Here is a 22,137-nt window from a genome sequence, read left to right on the forward strand (position 1 = left end):
TAAGTTGGACTTTACTCGACTCAGCTTGTTAAGATCTCTAGTGAGCTCGAGTTTAAGTTGAGGCAACCCAAGTCAAACTTTTATAAATTTTGGCCGAGTCGAGTTTGAATTGCTCACGAGCTACTCAATTCAATAAGCACCCTGTACATTTTTTTTTGCAACACTAATTTATTAATATTAAAATACCACAAAACAGTGGATAACAAGGCTCTAATAAGGGAAAAATTAAAAACATCAAACGCTCAACAGGAAAACGCAAGATCACCCCATATGGAAATAAACAAAGCAAGATAAAGCCTCCATGCCAAGCACGAGTCATGAAATTATCGTTCCAAAGACAAACTTAAAATCCCACTACACTTGACAATCTCTCAAACAATAACAATCACTCTAGATCTTCATTAATAATATAAACCGATCAAAATCAGAAAGCTGATGACTGCTAAACACCTTCTTCAAATCCAAATTAACCGAACACCTTAAAAACTAACTACATCCACATCTAAGCACGCCTCAGAAGAGATTAAATGAAAACACTATCACGAAACATGAACACAACCAATGGAGTTAAGAAGTAGGACGACAATGCACCAAATCAAAGCAATAAAACACCCTACTACTCCGACATTTACATCTCCAAGCAGTGAAAATGGAACAGCTTTGACGACACCAGGGGAACCATTGATGAATCAAAATACCCCTTAGATAAACTCCACTTGCTTCACACAAAACACGAAAAAGCCGACAACTTGAAGCCAGTTCTAAAACCCACCAAAATAAATAACTCCATTCTATTACACCCATCCTGAAAATCTCTTGAAACTACTTGCATCATAGACCACATACAATTAAATAACACCAACTAATGGCTTTGATCACCTTCCCAAAACAAGATTACAAGCAGCATCCAAAAGAGAAGGCTGAAATGACTAGCAATGAAAATGGAGCAGACCCCTCCACATAATTATCACCCAAATACTAGAATTTTAACTCTTTGCAAAACATGAAACTCATCGCCCATTGGTTCTTCCATAAAATTGAGCCACTATCCAAATCGAGATGAAGTAATCAAGGACGGTAAATCAAACATAACGGGGAAAAAAACACCGGAAAGCCTGAACTTAATCTACTATGCACGCCCACCAGAAACCCTTCATCGTTCATAGACAAATCTCTTCGCAAAGCAAATTAATTGCCATTCTGCGGACAATTCCCAAATTAATTTCTTGAAGCAGGAGCATATACAGTTGATGATCCATCACCTCCTCGGTTGAAATATCCTCCTCGATTGTTGCTCCTGTTACCCCGGTCATATCCCTTTCCGCCATTGTAGTTTGCACGTCCTTTTTCTCCCTCATTTCTGTATGCAACTCCATATCCAGATGAAGACTGAGGAACCCGTCGAAGATTGAGGAATTCAGACTTATTAGTTTAGTAAGCTCGATTTACAAGATAATTGCCAAGGTGTTGTCAAGACGATTAATTCGGGTGATAGTTAAAATTGTTAGTGGCTCGGAATGTGCGTTTGTTAAAGGTCGACAGATTTTAGATGGGGTATTGTTTGCAACTGAGCTGGCGCGCGAATGATGGAATGCGCAGATCAGATTGATTTAAAGTTTGGTGGTAAGTTTTGCTGGTTGCAGGTTGAAGATGTTGCTGTTTGCGTCTAGCTGGTGTGGAAATATATTTTTTGGTGCTCTCTCGTGCTAGTGGGAAGAATTGTCATCAAATTTGTAGCTTCGATTCTGTGTAGAGTGGATCATGATAGTCTGTGGGGACTGGCAGTGGCAGACCAGCATGTCTTTGTACGTTGCTGAGCAGGTGAGTGAGCCCTTGTGTGTTGTCCAGTTCAGTTTCAGCAGGGTTATTGTTGCTCAAGAGTGAAAATATGGTCTGTTATGTGGGATTGTTTTGTGTAACTTTGTTCTTTTTGTTGTGTTATCTTTCTAGGCACTTTGCGCAGAACGTACCACTTCAAACTCCACGAAACCGAAACAGAACCCCTTCTGGCTTTGAACATGAATACCACCCCTCTTAATAGTTCCAAACTTCTTAAATTCATTCTACACCATCCTAGGTGTTGCATTCAAAGGTAAACCTTTGATGACTGGACAGGAATTTTATGAAAAAGATCTTTTAGAAAGATGGTTATCGGTTCAAGGACGCAAGGTGCCCCTGCTTTTTCAGGATAAAAAGGGGTAGAGAAAATGCCCCAAGCCAATGAATCCGCTTGTCCAACGGATTTCTTGAGCGTTCGACCTTGATGTAGATAGAGTGACCTTCAGCTTCCACATCTTCATTATTCCCATTTTCTACAACATTGTTGCTGGAAACATGTGAATCAGATGCTATCGCAGCAGATCTTGGTTGCTAACGAGATTTTGCTGAACACTTCACAGGGGAATGTGTAGGATGAAAATCGCGATTCCACACGATCGACATTTTCTATCATGTGAATCTTAGGATGAAAATCTCAATCTCATGTGATCGACGTTTTATACTCGTGAACTTTATGATGAAAATCGAAATCACACATTATCTCGACGGCAACTATGCGGCGATATGTTAAGGATATGATTTGAGGATTTTAAGTATTTTAGGACTTTTTTATAATTTAAGAAAATTAGGTTTTTTTATAAATATAATAATATATTCATAAAAATAAATTTCAAAATATTAGATTGTGACACGTGTCACTTAACAGAGGAAATTAACGCCGTAGACGGTCAAGGCACCTACATGAGTAACGTTTGTTTGTAAAGGATGAGTAAAAAAAATAGTTTAAACACCTATTTAAGAATCTAGATATAATTTAAGCATTTATTTTGGTATTAAGCAATTAATTAAATCCACTGTCAGGTGGGCCAATAGAAACAAGAGTCGATCGATTGTCGTAGGATAGGCGCGATGACGCGCAATTACAACGCGCAAAACGCAAGAAAACGTTCGATCTCCCGTGTATCTAAAGTTGGGTTTTATAAATAAACGGGGAGGAAAAGGATGATATGCTTCACATCCAGCAAGGAGAAGTGATCCTACGATGAATACCTTGAGCCGACAAAAGTTTCCCAAGGTCTTTCCTTTTAGTAAACCCCATTGTCATATTTCTCTCAACCGGGTATTTGAACCTGCTCCCACCTACAATGTTATCTTTAAGTTTTAATGAAACAAACGTGATCTTTACTTTTAAAAATATTTTTGCAAAAAAAGTGAACGGTAAGTTATGGAATCATAGAGTTTGATATATAAGCATAACTTACCTTTTAATAATGGGTTAACTACATGATTAGTCCATTATCTTTTAGCTTTGTACACTTTTGGCCATTGATTTTAAAATTCATACGATATGGTCACTTACGTTTTTATTTAAACAAGATTTGGTCACCCGGAGCTAACAGCCGTTAACAACCGTTAAATATTTTTATATATTCACACATTCGATTCATGTTATTCACATATTCTCTCAGTTTAATAATACTTTTAATAAATTAAAATAAATTATATTTTTAAATGAAAATAAAAATAAAATATTTTAAGTTAAGTTAATAGTAAAATATATTTAATAAGTTAATATAAAAATATTTTAAGTCAATATATATAATTATATTATATATAATTCGGGTCACGAGTATCCAGTTCATAATTTTTTATTTTTTCTTCAAACTATATTATTTTAATATATATATATATATATAAATTAAATTTAAAATTTAAAAGTCTATAATATATATAATCCACACATAAAATAAAAAATATATAATTGAAATAAAATTTATTAAAATTTAAAATAAATAAATAAAAATAAATTTCAAATGTTTTGAAGTTAAAATAAATATTTTAAAAAATAATTTAGAAAATTAATGTGAAATAATTTAAGAAATTAATAATTTAGAAAGTTATGGTGTAAAAATTTAAGAAAAATTTAATAAATTAGGATTTTAGAATGTCAGAGTAAAATAATTTGAGGATTATGAACAAAAATTAATATAAATAAAAATGAAAATATATAATAAATCAGTTACTGGGTCAGAGGGTACCCGATTAACCAATATTTTGTGACCCGTGCTCAACCCAGAAACCTGGCTGGGTACCCGACCCAAAAAATAGGTATTTTTATTATAAATACCCTATATTTTTTAATTGGGTCCGTGGGTCGATGGATCAACTCAATCGGATTGGGTATTTTGAACAACCTTAATGTCATGACATGTGGCATCGTTCGATTGGATGATTAAATTTATTTAAATTTATTAAAATTATGACTAAATTAAGAGAATATGTAATAGCATAGACCAAATGTGTGATTATATCAAAAATATTTAACTGCTGCCAACGGCAGTTAACTCGGGGTAACCACATCTAAATTAAATAAAAACGAAAGTTATCATATCTTAATTAACTAAAAATGTAAGTGACCAAATCTTATGTATTTTAAAATCAGTGACCAAAAGTAGACAAAACTGAAAGATAAGTGATTAACTGTTTAGTTAACCCTTTAATAATCAAAACACTGACAGGTGAGCCAGTGGAAATAAGAGTCGGTCGATTGTCGTAGGATAGGCGCAATTATAACGCGCAATTATAACGCGCAAAACGCAAGAAAACGTTCGATTTCCTGTGTATCTAAAGTTGGGTTTTATAAATAAACGGGAGGAAAAGGATGATATCCTTCACATCCAGCAAGGAGAAGTGATCTTACGATGAATACCTCCAGCCGACAAAAGTTTCCCCTTGTCTCTCTCTTTGGTAAACTCCATTGTCGCACTTCCCTCAACCGGGTATTTGAACCTCCCACCTTATCTTTTTATGTCTCTCGCACTTGATACACTGTTATCTTTAATTTTGCCATCCGTAATTTGTGTTTTAGAATTTTACTGAGGTTAGTACTCGAATTCAGATTTGAGTATCGAATATCGGTATGCATCTATTACGGTATGATATCATTATAATGATCAAGTTTGTTAATATGTATCGTATTGATGATATATCATTAATACGAGCCTTCTACGTGAGTTGAAATGTCGAAATGAATATGTTTTTTTAACATGGAAGTTTGCTTAGACAGAGAGGAAAGTCGAAAAACCTTCGCCCGCGTATGAAGCGGCTGCAAACGGAGATGGAAGAAATAAGTCGGGAACAAAGAAAGATCAAGGAAGAGCACAGACAACTGAGAGAAAAATTTGAAGCCGTGGAAATGGAATGCGAGCAGCTTCGGAAGAAAACTAATTTGGAATGCGAGCAGCTTCGGAAGAAAACTAACATGATAATGCAGCAGAGCATGAGCACCAATCGAGGGAGCAAGAGGACATGGAAACTACAGTGGCGGAAGGGGCTATGGCCGGAGCAACAATCGAGGACTATATTTCAACCGAGGAGGTGATGGATATCCCCACATGGGAAATAGTAGATTAAATTCAGATTTTCCTGTGCTTTTGTCTTTGTTTCCATGCACAGAGCTTGTTAGAGCCAGGTCCAACTCTCGTTAAAATTTATATATTTGATAATAGTATTTTGGTTTATATAAAAAAATAAATATTTAAATTTAAAAATATAAAAAAAAAACTATTAAATATGTAATCAAGTAGGGGCCGAATTAAAGAATGATAAGTTCGTGTTTTCAAATTTTTGATCTAATCATAATTTAGGTCATTGTAAGTTTAAATATTAGATAAATTAGGAGTTTTCTTGTACATTTTTTTTTATAAATTTAAGGTGAATATAAGGTATTATTTGTACAAAGACTTTCAATTATTTAACAATGAATATTCATACTTCTATATAAACAGTGCTCGAACTCATAACCTCAAGGATAACAACAATCTCTTAATCACCAAGGTCGCTTCGGTCATGCTGAACTTTTAATTTAAATACCTAATAAATCTTTCTATTTTTCTTCAATAGTCCAATATCCCGGCCCTTGTCAATATTTAATTCTAGCTCCGTCTCTGTTTATTGCCTTATAGGCAAGACACATGCAACAAATTTTTATTGTTGGAATTACATTTAACACTTCATCATAGTCTCATGTGTGTGTATATATAATTCAATTTTAATCATAGTGTATAATTTTGTACGTTCGCGTAACTATAACTGTAATATTACAAATATCGAATAACATCTAGCAGTACAACGTTGTTACTTAAGTTACATGGAATCTTAATTCAACAAAATTTTCGGTAAGTAATTTTTCATACATCAAATTGTTTTTCTTCCTATATAAATTGTTACTTATATAATCTATTTTATGCTTCTTAAAATCTTGATAAACTATATCAAATAAATAAGTATAATATCTCATATCAAGTTATTTGAATATAATCATGCATTTCTAACACTCAATCAAATGACACAAAATATTGTCTTATTAAAAATAATACATGATATTTTTTATGATAATTTGAGCAATTAAACAATGATTGGTAATTAATAATTACATCAAAATATCATATAGTTATTGCAATTTTCTGCTGGAAATGGTATAACTTATATTTTGTGCGAAAGTGTGAAACATAGTAAGCATTGAAAAAGTAGAGGACGGTGATGCTTAATAGAACTCAAGTTCTGAATCAAATAATAATGTACTAATTTCCAAAAGCAAATTCAAATTATATTCATATTTTGATAACAACCATCAAAATATCATATAGTTATTGGAGTAACGCTCGCTGGAGATTCTTCTAAGAGCACGCAACCTCGTTGTAACCTTCATTGATAATAACCAATCATTAACCAAAGTCGCAAAAGGATGATCATGACAAAATGTCATATTAAGGAAGGGAACAACCAAAGATGCATCGAGTTCAACGATAGGTCGTGTAATTTTTTAAGTGGTCAAAAATTATGACAATGTATTATATATTTATATGTTCAAAAATATTTTTAGTTTATTTATAACATGCACACGTCTTACAAATACAATTGCTCGAATATAAGATAATAATTATTTTAAAACTTAAAAATATGAAAATGAAATTTACTACAATTTATTTCAAATGGAGTTATTCCTATTGATTTTGTAAGATTAAGGACTAAAGCCAATGAAATTTAAAGGCTTTATATGACCACGGGACCTTTCAAAACATTGCAAGGAAATAGGGCGAGCTCTTTTCTGTAGAGGAGAGTACTGTAAACCCCGGTTCGTTTGATAGAGTGTTATTTTAGATTGTTACGGACCGTCAACCCGAATGGAAGAGAGTTTTGAGAGAGGGGGAATGGGTGTTTTCAGTTTGTATTTCAGACTTCAAACCTTGCTTCTCTCCAGACAAACTGTGCTAAGGTTCTTTGTGCTTCCACGGCGAAGGTGGACGAAAGGGTTGCTTTGGTCGATCCTACTTCTGGTTGCATGTCTTAATAGCTGCGAATCCAAAAATTTAAGAATAAGAGTCCAAAATTTTAATAATCTTTCCTTAAAAATAAAAGGTATACAAAAAAAAATCTTTCAAATTTCCCTTAACATGTTAAACTAAAGTTTACATTTTTTCCCCTAAAACATTGGATGCACTTGGCCCCTAAGGGGCTTAGTGCATCCGCCCCTATGCCTTAAATAGAGGTGACAAACGAGTCATTCGGTTTGGGTTCGGTTCAGGTCATTTTAGGTTTCGGTTTTATTCGGGTCTATAGTAAGTCGGGTCGGGTCATTTAGGGTTTTGGTTTTATTCGTGCCTATAGTAAGTCGGGTCGGTTCAGGTAACGGGTCTGGTCATATTGGATCGGTTGATTTCGGGTCGGATCAAATCGGATATGTTGATTTTTGGGTCATGTCAATATTCAATTAATTATTTTCGTTTTGGGTCAATTTTGGATCTTCAGGTCAATTTAAATTGAGTTGAGTATAAGTCAAATCAAATATATATAAAATTATTGATATATATATATTTTAAAAGATCGGGTTTAGGTAAATTTAATTTGGGTTAATTTCGGTTTGGGTTACTTTCAGTTTGGTTAAATTCGGGTCAGTTTTGGTTCGGTTCGGGTTACTTTCATTTGACTAAAATTCAGATCGATTTCGATTCAATTCAATTTTTTCGAGTTTTAGATCAAAATTAAATCATCATATTTGAATCTATTTCGAATCTCGATTAAAATAATCGATTTCGAGTTAAATTTGTCATGTCATAGCCTGAGATAAGTCAGCACGTGAATATCAATCTGCGTGGAGAATACAACAACGATTTTATGCTTTTGATCATAGCAGGCGTTAATATTAAAAGAGAAAATCGCCTCAGTGACCAAAAATGCCTTATAATATACGATTTTAACCAACTTTTTCCGGATTTGCTAAAATGACCAACAAAATCGCAATGCGATCGCTAATTCGCAACGCGATCTCCATTATCGCAAATTTGCGTTGCATTTCGCGTTGCGATAGTTGGAAATCGCGTTGCGATGGTCTACAGTGTCGTTGCGATTTTCCCAATTCGCAATGCGAATAAGTAAATCGCAACGCGAATTGGGAAAATCGCAACGCGATAATACAAAATCGCAACGCGATACTGAATTTCGCAACGCGATACTGACTTTCGCAACGCGATTCTGACTTTCGCAACGAGATAATACATAATCGCAATGCGATTTTCAAAGTTCGCAACAGGTTTTAGTTTCGCAACACAAATTTTTTGGGTATATATCTACGCAGCAGCAACAACTCATAACCTAAATCCCTAAATCGCAACTCATTCCATCTCCATCTTTCACTCTCTCTGGCGACATCCGTTCCTACATCCTTCCCCATCCGGCAACAAAGTCTTAGTTTCGCAGCTCGTTTGTTTAGTAAATTAATTTACAACCATGAAATCATCTAATGTTGATCATGTTTGGATAGATTTGTGTTTTGGAGGGTCATGGGAGAATGTTCATGGTGTTTTACAATATATGCCTTTACCCATGAATCTTCAACTAAATCTGTCATTAAAAAAGTTAACTTATGAAACTCTAATGTTACGTGTTTCAAAGAAATTGAATTTAGAGCCCCTAAGTGGATTTAGGCTATCTTATCAGAGAAATGGTAAAGTTTATTTGTTAACCGACAATGAAGATGTTGAACGATTCATTGCTTACATTAGTGTTTCAAGTGATGATGTTACATTGTATGTTGTTGAACCTAGAAGTAGTATTGTTGGGTCAGTAGCGGGTAGTAATCAACTAAGTTTTTCTCAAAACCCACAACCTTTCTCTAATCCAAATCCCAATCAACTTTCAGCACCAAATTCCAGTTTTCGTATTGACCAATTAGACGATGATGAGCCAACATAAAAAATTGTGAGTACTAGTCAGTATTCGAAATTTGATCTTGGTCAATACCCGGACTTTGATATTAGTCAATACTCGGATTTTGATGATGTTTCAGAAGAAGAAACAGACCTGCGTGTAATGATTTTGATATTGGTCAATACCCGAATTTTGATGATGAAACAGCTGTTGCCGAGGAAGATGTTGTTGATGATAATGAGGAGAAAGTTACGACTGTGAATGAACATGTTGAACATCCATTCTGTAATTCATATAATCCTGAAGAAGAAAAAGTCCTCGAAGAAAAGAAAATGCCACAGGAGTATAACTGGAATATGCCAGAATTACTTCAGATACCGGAAGAAGAGTTGGTAAAGAAAGCAGTTGATTGTTACACAAAAGTTATTCGTATCAAGAAAGATGATTGTTTTGATACAAAGAAAGACTTGAAGATAGCTTTGTATACGAAATGTGTGGAAGATGGCTATCAACTAAAAGTTAACAAATCAAGCAAAGATCGTTTCGAAACAAGGTGTATGATTGACAAAAACTGTACGTGGCGTATGATTGCAAAGAGGATAAAAGATTGCGAAATGTTTCAAGTTAGGACTTTTATTGATAAACATACATGTTCAAGAACCCAAGTTTTTCCTCACCATAGACAGGCAAACAAAAAGGTGTTGGGTGGTTTTCTGGCTGAGTTAATGTTTTTGAATGGCAGAGTATATCGGGGACATGAAATTATGACTGACATGAATGCTCGGTTCAAGATTAGTATATCATATTCTCAGGCTTGGAGAGCCAAATGTTATGCCTTGGAATTGTTGAGGGGGTCGCCAGAAGCATCGTTTGCCCAACTGCCAGCTTATTGTCACAATTTAAAGCTGAAAAATCCTGGGTCGGTAACTCATATCAAAACAGATAGAGATGGACGCTTTGAGTTGCTGTTTATCGCCATTGGTGCTGCGGTTAGTAAATCAAATAATTCTGTTGACTCATTTTTGTTAGTTACATGCATTTCACATTTAAATGATTATATTTCTTGTGTATATTATTTTGTAGATTCGTTCGTTTATTACTTGCATGCGCCAGTTATTATAGTTGACGGAGCACATTTGAAAGGTCGATACTTGGAGTAAACTTATTAGCAGTAGCCATGGATGCTAACAATGGGATATTGCCAATAGCTTACGGGGTTGGAAATCTGAAACCTCTGATTCATGGACATGGTTTATGGGGCATCTTAGGGATTGCATAGGTCCTATTAGCAATCTGACAATCATATCCGATAGGGCAAACTCAATTGACAACGCTGTTAGAAGGTGTTTCCCAGATGCTTTTCATGGACTTTGTGGTGTTCATTTGTATAGAAATCTAAAATCAAGGTCTGCTGGTATAAAAAAGCACAAATGGATATACTGGAAGGCTGTAAAAGCTTATCGGGAAGTGGATTTCAATAAGCATATAAACTGTTTAAGACGTGTTTTGCCTCAGTGTGCTCAAACACTAGAAGATGTCGGGTTTGAAAGATGGTCAAGAGTACATCAACTTGGAGCAAGATATGGTTTCACGACGTCTAATAGTGCATAATCAATCAACGCTCTAAGTCGTCATTCCCGGAAATTACCCATTACTATGTTAATGGAGTTTTTTCGAGCCTCTATTCAACAGTGGTACTACAAGAAAAGAAACCATGCATGTATTATTTCTTTGAATTTAACTTATCATATATTTTACTAAGTATTATTTATTTAAATTTACAGGAACATTGGAACATCGTGTTACACCATGGACTGAAAAAAAGATAACGAAACGTGTTGTGAAGTCAACGTCATGGAGAGTTGAACCATGTTCAAACACTTTGTTTGAATACTGAATAATAACTTAAATGAGCTTGTCGATCTAAATGCAAGGATGTGTAGTTGTATGAAATGACAAACATCTGGTTATCCGTGTGGCCATGTTATAAAAGTTGCTCTTCATCTAAACCAAGATGATTCAAGCACATACGCTATGGATTGCTACACTACAGAAGTATATCGACAGACTTATGCCGAGATTGTCTACCCTATTCCACATCCTTCTGAGTGGGACATACCAGATGACTTACAAGCAGTTTTGCCACCAGCCATGGACAGAAGGCTACCTGGCCGACCAAAAAGTCACGATCGTATACCGTCTAAGGGTGAAGAGAATAAGAGATCGACATGTAGTCGGTGCAAGGAAAGTGGTCATACAAGGTTGACATGTGGTTCACTAGTGTCATCACAATCATCTTTTCCTCTACCAAAATATGGATCCTCATCAAAATCCAAAGCTCATATGGTGTCAAGAAAAAGGCAATCAAAATCGCAATCATCTTCAAAATCCCAATCACAACCGGCTTCACTTTTTGGGACCGTTAACTTAGGTGATTTTTAAATGCAAACTTTGTATGTGTATTTTATGTGTGCACTTTTAACATTTTCAGTTAGGCATGTATTAGTAACTTGAGTTTGAACATTGCTATGATCTGTTCAGTTGTTATCACTTATTAGACATTCATTTGACTATCGCAACGCGAAAATGGCTATCGCAACGCGAAAATGGCTATCGCAACGAGAAAATCGCTATCGCAATGAGAAAACCGCATTGTGATTTTCTCGTTGCGATTTTCATTTCGCATTGCGATTCTCTCGTTGCGATAGTCAGTTTCGTGTTGCGATAGTCTGTTTTGCCTTCAACATAATGCAGATTGAAAATCAACAAATCAACTATTACATTTCAATCAATTAAACAAGCACAAATAAGAATTATGTACACATCAATTAAACAAATCAACATTTATAAATCATCTTTTACAAATCAATTAAACAATCAAAAAATAATAATAATTCTTATTTCTTCATCAATTATTGAATCAATGAATCAACAACTTTGTGACCCCGTACATTCATTTCACGCAGCTCACTTAAGGATTAACCTGCAGAAACCAAACATTTGCTCAAACAAGACTTCCTACACATCTAAAACCTACAAACAGCAAATTATTGAATTCTAGGTACTTAATCAAACATTTTCAAACCAAAAGGAGTATATATGTTAACAAAACTTGCATTTGACTTACCAATTAACAATGGACACTTTCATAACGCGGATGCAGGTAGGCAGAGTCTCGAATATATTGCTCTAGCCATATAATACCGAAACCACAAGCCTAATGCAGCTCTATCTCTATCGGTGGGAGGTAAAAACTCTGTGCTTCCCGTCGTCAAACGCGCCAAGCATATGCATACGAGAGGACCACAATCCCCTCTGGCTCCCGGCGATTGCTGTGGCGCGGTCTCGTCTCTGAAAACTGTGACATTGAACTTCTTTGGCTTCTTGTGTCCAGAATGAGTCCAATAATTAATCCAATCCAAGAATTTAGCCAAATGAGAGCTCCATCCCTTGATAATATCTCTCAAATCAGACAGTGATATGTAATTGATCATGCTGTCATACACTATTATCTTCAGGGATGGGAGCTGAAGTTGGACGAGAAGCCAGTGACGACGTTCCAAAACAGGGATAAACACCTACAATCATAAGTAATAATTCATTTATTTGCGCACTTATTTATGAACACCTTTTAAAAAATTTAAAAAATAAACACTAACCTTATCGACCTCCCACCATGCAGGATAAAGTTTAGCTTGTCCATTGCCCAACGAAAATGATTTATCTCGTTGATTCTTCAAGTGAACTGCGTGAAAAGCCGCCGACATTATTGTATATCGCGAATTTTTTTTATTTTTCCTAAGCTTCCTTATTATTAGTAGACGTGACACCCACGCATCGATATGTTGTTTTATAAAAAAATACATATATTAGTGAATTACATTAATTTTTAAAAATATTAATCAAAATCATATATAAGACAAATATAAGACTTACCTTCCCATCCAAATAGCCACTGTCTTCAACCCCTAATAGCACACCCCACCAAGACCGATCAAGCAACAAAACATTTCATCGTTGAGTTTGCTTATGTCAGTGTAACACCCTTGGCTCCGCTCATGTAGATAAAAATCAACTGCGGTCTTAGCCCAAAGGGTATTATCCACAATTGTTTCCGGTAGTTGTCTCCTCTCCACTTCAGATACCGAAAGGGTACTAGCCGGTAACTCATACGAGAGCCAACTCTCATCCATCATGTCCGGAACCGGTGGGGGTTTCTCAATACTTCGATATACCCCATGTGAATCGGGCTCTGGAATGGTGGGAGGGACCTCTTCAACGATGACAGTGGCCTCTTGAACGGTGGGGGACTCTTGAGGGAGGATAGGGGCCTCTTGAACGATTGGAGGGGACTCTTGAGGGATGACCGGTGAGTCGGGCTTCTTCTTGCGGAGTCTTCGCACCATTGGGGTGAACGGAGACGTAATAGCACGTCCACGCCGTCTGATGCATGAACTCCTTCGTGCAAGGAAAACCCGACGTAAAGCATCCACCTTATCGGGCCGCTAAAAAAAATTAATACATAAATCAGTAAATAAACAGACATGATATTAAACAAAGACAAATATGTTTCAAACTAGCATTGTATTCACCCAAGTCATTATTCTATCATAGTTCACAAAATGCTCAGATAACATTCCAGAAGTAAGCACTTATATAAACATTTAAAAGGACAACATATATAAACATTCCAGAAGAAGAATAGTTTACTTTCGCAACACGAAACTTAAAATCGCAACGCGAAAATGACTATCGCAACGCGGAAATGCCTATCGCAATGCGAAATGAAAATCGCAACGACAAAATCGCAATGCGAAATGAAAATCGCAACGACAAAATCGCAATGCGAAATGAAATCGCAACGACAAAATCGCAACGCGAAACACAAATCGCATTGCGATTTTCATTTCGCGTTGCGATTTTATCGTTGCGATTTTCATTTCGCATTGCGATTTTGTCGTTGCGATTTTCATTTCGCATTGCGATAGCCATTTCCGCGTTGCGATAGTCATTTTTGTGTTGCGAAAGTAAACTATTCTTCTTCTGCAAATTGAAACTTGAATGGATTGCATTACTTCAACCAAAAGACAAAAACAAATACTAACAAAAACAGTTTAGCAGTATTGGTAGCAACCGAATGAATTACGAGTATGAAAAATCTTAAACTTACCTCGTTGCGTAGAGTATGAACCTCATTCTGCAACGATGCTACCATCTCACGTAGAGCGGCTACCTCACCGCGTAATGTAGACACCTCAACACGCCATGCACCATCGTCTTTGCGTAAAGTACCGACCTCCTCACGGAAGGCATTGACCTCATCACGTAACTCCCCTAACTCATCCCGTTGAGGTGGAGGTGGAGAACAGGGAGATAAACGTCGTGGCATCTTTGCCGGTCACCTATCTTACGGTGATGGTGGAGAAGAGGCTCGATGATGTGACAGAATAGGTGATGGCTGTCGTTGTGGAGGTGTATAGCCGGGTCGATCAGATGATGGCTCTGGGTGAGGTGATAGCTCTGGACGAGGTAATGGATCCCGAAGTAGAGGCTGCTCATCAACCGTTCCATCAAAAAAACGCTTACTAGCTTGCCACCAATCAGTGGCAAGCTCAGCTTCCGTGGGTGTCAGCCTCTGTAGAGGAGTGTTGGCCTCCTAACAATATAAAAGCTCAAACAAAGTTAAACGTGTACTAGTAATAACTTGTTTATAAACATATGGTAGTATTTATGTTAACTTACATTATTTATTGTCGTATACCGTAGTAAATCTTCCCATTGCAAGGTCCGTTTCCTCTTCCAGGAAATAGCCTTGGGAATATCATTTGAAGTTTTTATTGCATATGTCTTCATGGCGGGAAAGGCATCAAATATCCAAATCTACAAACAATATAATAACAAACATTAGTAATTGTTAAATAATTACTTATAATTTTGGAAACATCATATAAAAATTCTTACCTTAAAGGCCCAAATAAAGCCTGTCAAAGTGTATTTGGAACCATCGCCATGCAAACTTTTTCGATCATCCAAGGCAGACGATAACTTATTCCATGTAGCTTTCCATAAATACGAGCCCCACGGAAACAGGTTCCACGCATTTAGGTCTTCTACCAATTTGATTAGATCATTTGGAATAGGTTGTCTGGCCTCTCTGCCTAAAAAGCCGGCATGCAAAAGAATTAGAAGGCATACTGGACAACGTCGACGTCATCCATCCGAGTAAAACCATCTTTCTTATTCAACAATCTTGTCAGGTCTTCTACGTATAGACTCGACCTCTCCAGCTCATGAAAAAACCCGGGATAGCCATGATGGGTGGGTAATGTGTCTAGTGTATCGACCTACATCATCGTGTCCGAAGCGTAGACCGGTGATTAAGCAAAACTCCTCCCGCCCAAAACACGTATACGTCGGTGGAAAATTAAACCATATCTCTTCATCACGACGTTGTATAGTCTCTGGTAGATCGCTAGTCATGGTTTGAAGAAACAGTGTGTCAACATCGCATCTCCACCGGATGTTGTACTTTCAGCCATGGCCCGAGCATGTATCCTCAAACATTTTTCTTTGTGCAGGTGAAAGCTTCGACGCAATTGTTTTGGCCAGGCTGACTTTATTTCTTAAGGTCAATTGAGCCGAATAAAAGTTCTACAAAAACAATAAACATAATAAGTTAGATATACCAAAAACTACACTGTGAAGATATACCAAAAACAATAATAAACATAAAGAGTAGTAGTTTATTCTTCAAACTTAAATTTGCAACACTGTGAATTTCGTATTTGTCTTTGTTTTTTGGTTGAAGTAATGCAATTCATTCAAGTTTCAATTTGCAGAAGAAGAATAGTTTCTGAAAATGAAAATCGCAACACGAAAATGACTATCGCAACGCGAATTTGACTATCGCAACGAGAGAATCGCAAGGCGAAACTAAAATCGCGTTGCGATTTTCATTTCGCGTTGCGATTCTCGGTTTATTTAATAAGCAATCTAAGTGAAATGGTTAATCTATTATTGAAATTACCAGTAAACTTATCATCAATTTCAATATGAAAAACCTAATAATAATGCAAAAATTTCAAAAAGAAAATATTTAAAAAAACTAACCCTCGTGGTTGATTTGGTTGATTTTCCATTTCTGATTGTGAGGGTGGCTCTGAGAGATGGAGATAGACGGATTTCGCCGGAGATGGGGACGGATTTCGTCGGAGATGGGTGAGAGATGGAGATGGGACTGAGTTGTGATTTTAGGTTTTAGGTTATGAGTTGCGATTACGGGATATACTGTGGACGGTTCAGTGTTCCAATATATTAATATTCGTGTTTGGAATTTAAAAATAAAATACTTGGCCAGGATACTAATGGCGCTTTGAAAATCGCATTGCGATTATGTATTATCGCGTTGCGAAAGTCAGAATCGCGTTGCGAAAGTCAGTATCTCGTTGCGATTTTCGTATTATCGCATTGCGATAGTCAGTATCTCGTTGCGATTTTGTATTATCGCATTGCGATAGTAGTATCGCATTGCGATTTTCCCAATTCGCGTTGCGATTTACTTATTCGCATTGCGAATTGGGAAAATCGCAACGACACTGTAAACCATCGCAACGCGATTTCCAACTATCGCAACGCGAATTTGCGATAATGGAGATCGCGTTGCGAATTAGCGATCGCATTTCGATTTTGTTGGTCATTTTGGCAAATCCGGAAAAAATTGGTTAAAATCGTATATTATATGGGATTTTTGGTCACTGAGGTTATTTTCTCATATTAAAATGGGTAAATTATGTTTAGTATCTAAATTATTAATTTTGGTTGGTTTTAATATTTAAATATTTTATTTTTTTCAAAGTTATACTAAAATTTAATTTTATTTCATTTTAGACTCTATCATTTAAAATTTATATTAAGTTTTAAAAAAAATTACGTATTAAAATAAATCAAAAATAATAATTTAGATATCAAATACGTTAAATTTTTAATGACAAAATATTAAAATGAAATAAAAAAAACTAAATGTTAAGTATTTTTTAATTTAATTACTAAATGTGTAATTTACTATATTAAAATTTTAGTATTACGTGTCACGTTTCACTTTTTGTGAGGATAAGCATACCACAATACGCGTAAGGGTAGGACCACCTTACTGCCCATCTATTTACCAAATCTTTTTACGCGGCCTGCGTGATGTGGGTCTCGTCCCCACTAAGCCACTAATTAATAGGTAGCCGCTTCATGCGTTTGTCTTTATATTTTCTTGTCAAATCATAAAATTCCAACAGAACTCTCCTGTTTTCCTCCTTTAATATCGCCACCGTTACGGCGGAGATGCAGTCACTGACCTGCAGTGAAAGAAATCTGGTCGGAAGCACGCCCTCCTTCAAGATCAAAACCGATGTAAATCAGGTCCAGCATCCCATTTCCAGCCTCCATAACAGCTAGATTTAGCCACGTTTAACGGATTGAGAAATCGAACTAGCCTTGATTATCTATAAACTTAATCCGGTAAGAGTCCCTGTCTTTCGAAGTCATTTCCGACGTAATCAGCAGCCGGATCTGGCCTTTTAAGACCTCATAACAGCTGGATCTACTCTCATTTAACCGATGAAGCATTCATTGACATAAAGCCAACTGAAAAGTGAAAATTTTAAAAACACGAAAGAAAAGGAAAAGGATTCATCTCGGCCAAAGACTACTATTTATTAAGGAACGGCTCTTCCACTGCTTATATTTTCTGTTCTAGAAATTTTTTTTTGAAGAATTTTGGGTTCTTCTGGTTGTAGCAGTTAGAACTTTGATACGCTGAAGAGTGGAGGAGAAGATAAGATGAGGAATCCAAAGACACGAGTTCAGAGTTCGTTGAGGCAGATGGCAATGGGTAAGAAACAATTAGTACAAGTTGAGAATTTTAATTTTCACTTTATTATTATTATTATTATTATTATTATTATTATTATTATTATTATTATTATATATATATATATATATATATAAATAATCGTAATAGATTTATATTATTTTCTATATATTTGTTTTATGATGTATATCTAGTTTAATGAAACAAACGTGATCTTTATTTTAAAAATATCTTTGCAAAAAAAGTAAACGGTAAGTTTTGGAACCATAGAATTTGATAACTTACCTTTTAAGTAACTACATGCTTAGTCAGTTATCTTTTAGCTTTGTACATTTTTAGTCACTAATTTTAAAATTCCAGGGATATGGTCACCCTCGTTTTTATTTAAACAAGATTTAGACGTTGACAACAGTTAAATATTTTTATATATTTACAAATTTGGTCATTTTATTTATATATTCTCTCAATTTAGTCATACTTATAATAAATTAAAATAAATTATATATTTTAAGTCAATATATATAAAATTATATTATATATAATTCGGGTCACGAGTATCCGATATTTTTTATTTTTTAAATTATATTTTTAAAGAATTATATAAAAATATAAAATCTAAAATTTAAAAGTCTATAATATATAATTTACAAATAAAATTCAAAAAATTAAATTATATAATTAAAATAAAATTTATTAAAATTCAAAATAAAGAAATATAATTAAATTTCAAATGTTTTGAAGTTAAAATAAATATTTTCAAAAAATAATTTAGAATGTTAATGTGAAATAATTTAATAAATTAAGAATTTAGAACGTTATGGTGTTAAAATTTAAGAAAATAGGATTTTAGAATGCTGGAGTGAAATAATTTGAGGATTATGAATCAAAATTTAATATAAAATAAAATTGAAAATATATAATAAATCGGGTATCGGGTCAGAAGGTACCCGGTTAACTAACATTTTATGACCCATGCTCGACCCAGAAACCTGGTTGGGTACCCGACCCGAAAAATCGATTATTTTTATAATAAATACTCGATATTTTTTTAACTGGGTTAGCTGGTCTGCATGTCAGCTCAATCGGGTCGGGTATTTTTGAATAACCTTACTATCATGACATGTGGAATTGTTCGATTTGATGATTAAATTTATTTTAATTTATTAAAATTATGACTAAATTGAGAGAATATGTAATAACAGAGACCAAATGTGTGATTATATAAAAAATATTTAACTGTTGTTATCAACAATTAACTCGGGGTGACCACATTTTAATTAAATAAAAACAAAAGTGACCCTATCTTAATTAAATAAAAATGTAAGTGACCATATCTTATGTATTTTGAAATCAATGACCAAACTTGGACAAAACTAAAAGATAAGTGATTAACTTTGTAGTTAACCCTTAATAATCAAAACATTGACAGGTGAGCCAATAGAAATAAGAGTCGGTCGATTGTCGTAGGATAGGCGCGATGACGCGCAATTATAACGCGCAAAACGCAAGAAAACGTTCGATCTCCTGTGTATCTAAAGTAGGGTTTTATAAATAAACGGGAGGAAAACGATGATATGCTTCACATCCAGTAAGCAGTGATCCTACGATGAATACCTTGAGCCGACAAAAGTTTCCCAAGGTCTTTCCTTTTTGTAAACCCCATTGTCGCTTTTCTCTCAGCCGGGTATTTGAATTTTGAACCTGCTACCACCTACAGTCCTTTTATATGTCTCTTACTCTTGATACAATGTTATCTTTAATTTTTTTTAGAGTTTTACTGATGTTAGTACTCTAATTCAGATTTGAATATCGAATATCAGTATGCATCTATTACGGTATGATATCATTATCATGATCAAGTTTAGAAGTTGAAATGAGTATTTTTTTAACATGGAATTTTACTTGGACAGAGAGGAAAGTCGAAAACCCTTCGCCGGCGTATGAAGCGGCTGCGATCGGATATGGAAGAAATAAGTGAGGAACAAGGGAAGATCAAAGAAGGGCAAAGACAAGTGAGAGTAAAATTTGAAGCCGTGGAAATGGAATGCGAGCAGCTCCGAAGGGAGACTAACATGGTAATGCAGCAGAGCATGAGCACCCAGCTCCGCCTTGCTTTCATGTTCCAAATTTTGAAAGCCAGAGAAAACCAAGACTTCAACCAAGCCGCTCAACTCACCGCCGCTCTCCGGTTGTTCTCTATATATTTATTATAATCTGTTATGACTTAGAGAAATTAGTGATCCCTTGGCTGACATTACTTGCTCCTTCGTTTTTCTTATTCACAGGGAGCTGATAGCCAGAGAGAAAGCATGAAGCAGTGAGAAATATCAGAAGGGTGGTGAAGAGGAGCAGCTCTTTCTATTGTATAAACTGAAAATTAATTAATCGTTTTATGTATGTCGTTGTAGTCAATGTAATTCTCTACTAATTATGGTTTTATCCTTTCGTGTATGTGTTTGAATTTTATATGTTTGTGGAATTGTGGTGTACGAATAATTTTCCTATAAGTTACGTTGTATGATGTGTTATTTTTGTTCCTTGTTTGCTACTCTTTGGATTAGGTTCTTACGTGACTTAAAAGTTAGAATTTTCAATCATCTAAACCATTAAGATTTTTTTTGGCTGAATTTGAAAGAAATCACGTAAAATAATTTAAATGGTTTATTTAATATAATGATGAAGAAAAATTCAAAATCACGAAAATTAAATGGATTCGGTTTTAAGATCAGATCAATTTTTCTTCTCTTTTGTCTTTTTTTCATTTGAGTTTGTATCTTTTTTTATAGATAGATCAATTTTTTTCCTTTGATTTTGTTTAACCTACAAAGGCACCGATTTCGATATTGATTGTCGACCGTCGATTATCTTTTCTCTTTATTATTTTTTTAGTAAGAATAATTTTGCATGTGTTGCACATTTATCTATGCTTTTATAACACATTTTTCATTTTTTTCTCGGTTGTTTATCTGTTTTTTTATTTATGTTTTCTCAGGGTTAGATTTGACGACGTCACGACTGATCAAGATGACGCTTTTTTGAAATCTTGTTGATCTTCCCTACTATGGACTTTCATATTGAATTTGGATGCATGATTCTATGTTTGTGGAAAATTTCTCACGGCGCTCGGCTCTGATTTACAGTTCTTAGTGGTCTTTCAATAGCTAAATTTCCTTTTTGTGGTTTGTTTGTCGATGTAATAAGATTTATTCGTATTTATTTTTTTCGAGTCTTTTGGTTGGGTTTTCAATGATCTAAAGTTACTAGTTTCAATGTTATAGGAAAAGTCCAAATTATATATTTAGTTTACTATGATATATAGTTGTCAACTCTTATTGTAATTTCATATATTTTCACTTTTTAATAATACTAACGGCTTTTATTCGGGAAAATAATAATAATATGGGTGGCTATAACAAATATATGTTTTGAAACTTTTTAATCTTTTGTTAATGTATACTTCATATAAAACGTAGTTGTTCGAATTTAAAATATACTAAAGGATTAACACGAATCAACTTATCTTAACGATTAAAGAAATCGCTTTTGTTCCCAAAGATCACAGATTCGAGCATCAATAACTGTAGCAGTGTGATTGAACATTCATTGTCAAATAATTGAGAGTATTTAAAACGAATACTACTTTATAATTATCTTAGTTTAATTAATAAATATATATATATATTAAAGGATTAAAAGAGATGATTTTTTTTAAAAAAAATAGATAAACAATGTTAATTGTTCATTTATTTTTCTCCTTCGTTTTTAAAGCTCGAAACATCATTTTTCGATGGCCTTGGTACTGTGTCAGGTGCTTCCCTCTTAAACCCTCCTCCTCCAGTTTTCTCTTCCTTTGGGATGTCATCTTTTTCTTTCCTCGGTTTGGTTTTTGTTGCCTCTGAGGAGTCCCCTGATCGACTTGCTCAATGAGAGTTTTCTGCTCTCGGCATTGGTCTAGTGTTAAAGTCTTCTCCCGACAGATCCGGCAACGTCAGTGGGATCTTGTTGGTTTCTCTCTCTTTGACTCCTTTTTGATGTTTTAGTCCGTCTTCGTTGTCTTCATCAACCATGGT

At 34.8% G+C, this 22,137-nt stretch overlaps 2 protein-coding genes across 6 annotated transcripts; both read left to right on the forward strand.

Moving 5' to 3' along the window:
* Positions 1-3,025: 3,025 nt before the first annotated feature.
* On the forward strand, positions 3,026-20,518 carry LOC120164506. Of its 4 annotated transcripts, XM_039174212.1 has the most exons (4): positions 18,022-18,088; positions 19,868-19,902; positions 19,978-20,255; positions 20,353-20,518. In XM_039174212.1, exons 1-4 carry the CDS (start codon positions 18,037-18,039, stop codon positions 20,378-20,380), a joined length of 393 nt encoding a protein of 130 aa, XP_039030143.1. In that variant the 5' UTR covers positions 18,022-18,036; the 3' UTR covers positions 20,381-20,518. The 4 variants fall into 4 exon arrangements, with proteins under 4 accessions (XP_039030146.1, XP_039030143.1, XP_039030144.1 ...); XM_039174215.1 differs by lacking the exons at positions 18,022-18,088; positions 19,868-19,902 and adding an exon at positions 3,026-3,073 and having other exon boundaries at positions 20,353-20,437; XM_039174213.1 differs by lacking the exons at positions 18,022-18,088; positions 19,868-19,902 and adding an exon at positions 19,645-19,751 and having other exon boundaries at positions 20,353-20,516.
* Positions 4,576-5,609, forward strand: LOC120164505. 2 transcript variants are annotated; one of them, XM_039174210.1, is made up of 3 exons: positions 4,576-4,778; positions 5,066-5,358; positions 5,421-5,608. In XM_039174210.1, exons 1-3 carry the CDS (start codon positions 4,701-4,703, stop codon positions 5,530-5,532), a joined length of 483 nt encoding a protein of 160 aa, XP_039030141.1. In that variant the 5' UTR covers positions 4,576-4,700; the 3' UTR covers positions 5,533-5,608. The 2 variants fall into 2 exon arrangements, with proteins under 2 accessions (XP_039030141.1, XP_039030142.1); XM_039174211.1 differs by having other exon boundaries at positions 5,066-5,609.
* Positions 20,519-22,137: the final 1,619 nt, after the last annotated feature.

Source organism: Hibiscus syriacus, unplaced genomic scaffold (genome assembly GCF_006381635.1).
Source record: "Hibiscus syriacus cultivar Baekdansim isolate YM2019G1 unplaced genomic scaffold, ASM638163v2 tig00111540_pilon, whole genome shotgun sequence".
Lineage (NCBI taxonomy): Eukaryota > Viridiplantae > Streptophyta > Magnoliopsida > Malvales > Malvaceae > Hibiscus > Hibiscus syriacus.

Excerpts from the sequence above, each read along its gene's own strand:
- LOC120164505 (XM_039174210.1), top strand. The coding sequence starts at position 4,701 with ATGAATACCTCCAGCCGACAAAAGTTTCCCCTTGTCTCTCTCTTTGGT. Across the intron at positions 4,779-5,065 it reads GTCGCACTTCCCTCAACCGG|AGAGGAAAGTCGAAAAACCT; the intron begins GTATTTGAACCT and ends TTGCTTAGACAG. Across the intron at positions 5,359-5,420 it reads CCGGAGCAACAATCGAGGAC|TTTCCTGTGCTTTTGTCTTT; the intron begins TATATTTCAACC and ends TTAAATTCAGAT.
- LOC120164506 (XM_039174212.1), top strand. The coding sequence starts at position 18,037 with ATGAGGAATCCAAAGACACGAGTTCAGAGTTCGTTGAGGCAGATGGCA. Across the intron at positions 18,089-19,867 it reads GTTGAGGCAGATGGCAATGG|ATTTGAATATCGAATATCAG; the intron begins GTAAGAAACAAT and ends ACTCTAATTCAG. Across the intron at positions 20,256-20,352 it reads CAACTCACCGCCGCTCTCCG|GGAGCTGATAGCCAGAGAGA; the intron begins GTTGTTCTCTAT and ends TCTTATTCACAG.